General features: G+C 37.8%; 1 protein-coding gene across 1 annotated transcript in view; it reads right to left on the bottom strand.

Annotated features, from left to right (window-relative positions):
- LOC111083616 overlaps positions 1-1,241 on the bottom strand; it is a gene marked incomplete at its 5' end in the record, with an annotated part of 5,078 nt that extends 3,837 nt beyond the window's left edge. The window contains one exon of the mRNA XM_022380243.1: positions 837-1,241. Coding sequence (XP_022235951.1) covers positions 837-1,241 — 405 coding nt within the window. The remainder of the gene's footprint in view (positions 1-836) is intronic.
- Between the last annotated feature and the right edge of the window lie 849 nt (positions 1,242-2,090).

The raw sequence follows: 2,090 nt of genomic DNA, 5'->3' as shown, positions 1-2,090 counted from the left end.
AAGCCAACAGTTACTATCCTATCCTAGTGTTATTTGTATGAACTAGTGTATTTACTATAAGCCAACAGTTACTAACCTAACCTAGTGTTATTTGTATGAACTAGTGTATTTACTATAAGCCAACAGTTACTAACCTAACCTAGTGTTATTTGTATGAACTAGTGTATTTACTATAAGCCAACAGTTACTAACCTAACCCAGTGTTATTTGTATGAACTAGTGTACTTACTATAAACCAACAGTTACTAACCTAACCTAGTGTTATTTGTATGAACTATTGTATTTACTATTGACCAACAGTTACTAACCTAACCTAGTGTTATTTCTATGAACTATTGTATTTACTATTGACCAACAGTTACTAACCTAACCTAGTGTTATTTGTATGAACTAGTGTATTTACAATGAACCAACAGTTACTAACCTAACCTAGTGTTATTTGTATGAACTAGTGTATTTACTATAAACCAACAGTTACTAACCTAACCTAGTGTTATTTGTATGAACTGGTGTATTTACTATAAACCAACAGTTACTAACATAACCTAGTGTTATTTGTATGAACTAGTGTATTTACTATAAACCAACAGCTACTAACCTAACCTAGTGTTATTTGTATGAACTAGTGTACTTACTATAAACCTACAGTTACTAACCTAACCTAGTGTTATTTGAATGAACTAGTGTATTTACTATGGACCAACAGTTACTAACCTAACCTAGTGTTATTTGTATGAACTAGTGTATTTACTATAAACCAACAGTTACTTGTAGTTAATCAGAAAGTACGAACATAACGAGTAAGTTAACCACGAACAACCAGTTACTATACTTACCATAAACCATCATTACTTGATGACGTTGATCATGACCAGCGAGGGACATCACCTGGCACGTGTATTTTCCTGCTATGTCCAGCGTTGGACGTAGAAGATAGAGGGCTCTGTACTGGAAGTAAGGATCGGGAGAATTCACTTTGTAGGAAAGATTCAGTCTACCTAACAACATTTCGGATATATGTCGTGCGTTTAGCTTTGGAATCCACTGATAGATGGGCTCTAAGTTTTCATTATAGAACCACTTTACCACCAAGCGGAGATCACTGACACTATAGTTGTACTCGCAGTCTAAAATCACGTGATCTGTCCCGTTTTCTACCGAGTGTGGTACCGAGAGCCGGAGAATCCTGACAGCAACTGTAACTATAAGACAGAGATTTGATAATGTAAGTACATTCAGAGCTAAGAGATTGTTATTAGTTAGTTCCTTGAGATTATTACACAATCTGTGGGTCGCAGGTTCGAATCCCCGAAAATGCTCGTTCTTCTCTCGTTATAACGTGACGGTCAATCCCACTACTCGTTAGTAAAGAGTAGTCCAAGATATGGCGGCGGGTGGCGTTGCCTTCCTTCTAATCTTTCACCGTTAGATTAGGGAGGGTCAGCACAGATAGCTCTCGTGTAGCTTTGCTCGAAATTAATAACAAATCAAATACGCTTAATGTGTTTTTTGTACAATATTAATTTTTTAATTTCCTCGTAAAAATCCATATTAGTACGGTTTACTTTGTGGTCGAACTAACGGGAAGGATCTCATAGTACGGTTTACAGGAAGGATCTCATAGGACGGTTTACAGGAAGGACCTCATAGGACGGTTTACAGGAAGGACCTCATAGGACGGTTTACAGGAAGGACCTCATAGTACGGTTTACAGGAAGGACCTCATAGGACTGTTTACAGGAAGGACCTCATAGTACGGTTTACAGGAAGGACCTCATAGTATGGTTTACAGGAAGGACCTCAGTTTCCCTTGTTAAAGACAGGAAGAAACTTGGATTGTTCACCTGTGAATAAATTTAAGGAGTTACTTTTACCAGTCTTTCCTTTTCACAGCTCGAGTGCTGAGCTTGCCCACAAGTCATCGCAATAACAGCAGACAAAAACGACTATTATAATATAGAACAACGAAGTCAGCCATAAGATTACTAGATTAAGAAATGACAGAGGAACGTAGGGGCGAGTTGTTGTTGCTGCAGCTGTCACAACAAATCAAGTGGTCATTCCGTTGTGACTTTACTACAACCAAGTCG

The sequence above is a fragment of the Limulus polyphemus genome, unplaced genomic scaffold (assembly GCF_000517525.1).
Source record: "Limulus polyphemus unplaced genomic scaffold, Limulus_polyphemus-2.1.2 Scaffold10352, whole genome shotgun sequence".
Taxonomy (NCBI): Eukaryota; Metazoa; Arthropoda; class Merostomata; order Xiphosura; family Limulidae; genus Limulus; species Limulus polyphemus.
The sequence above is the reverse complement of the archived record's forward strand: the minus strand, read 5'-3'. Positions and strand labels throughout refer to the sequence as shown.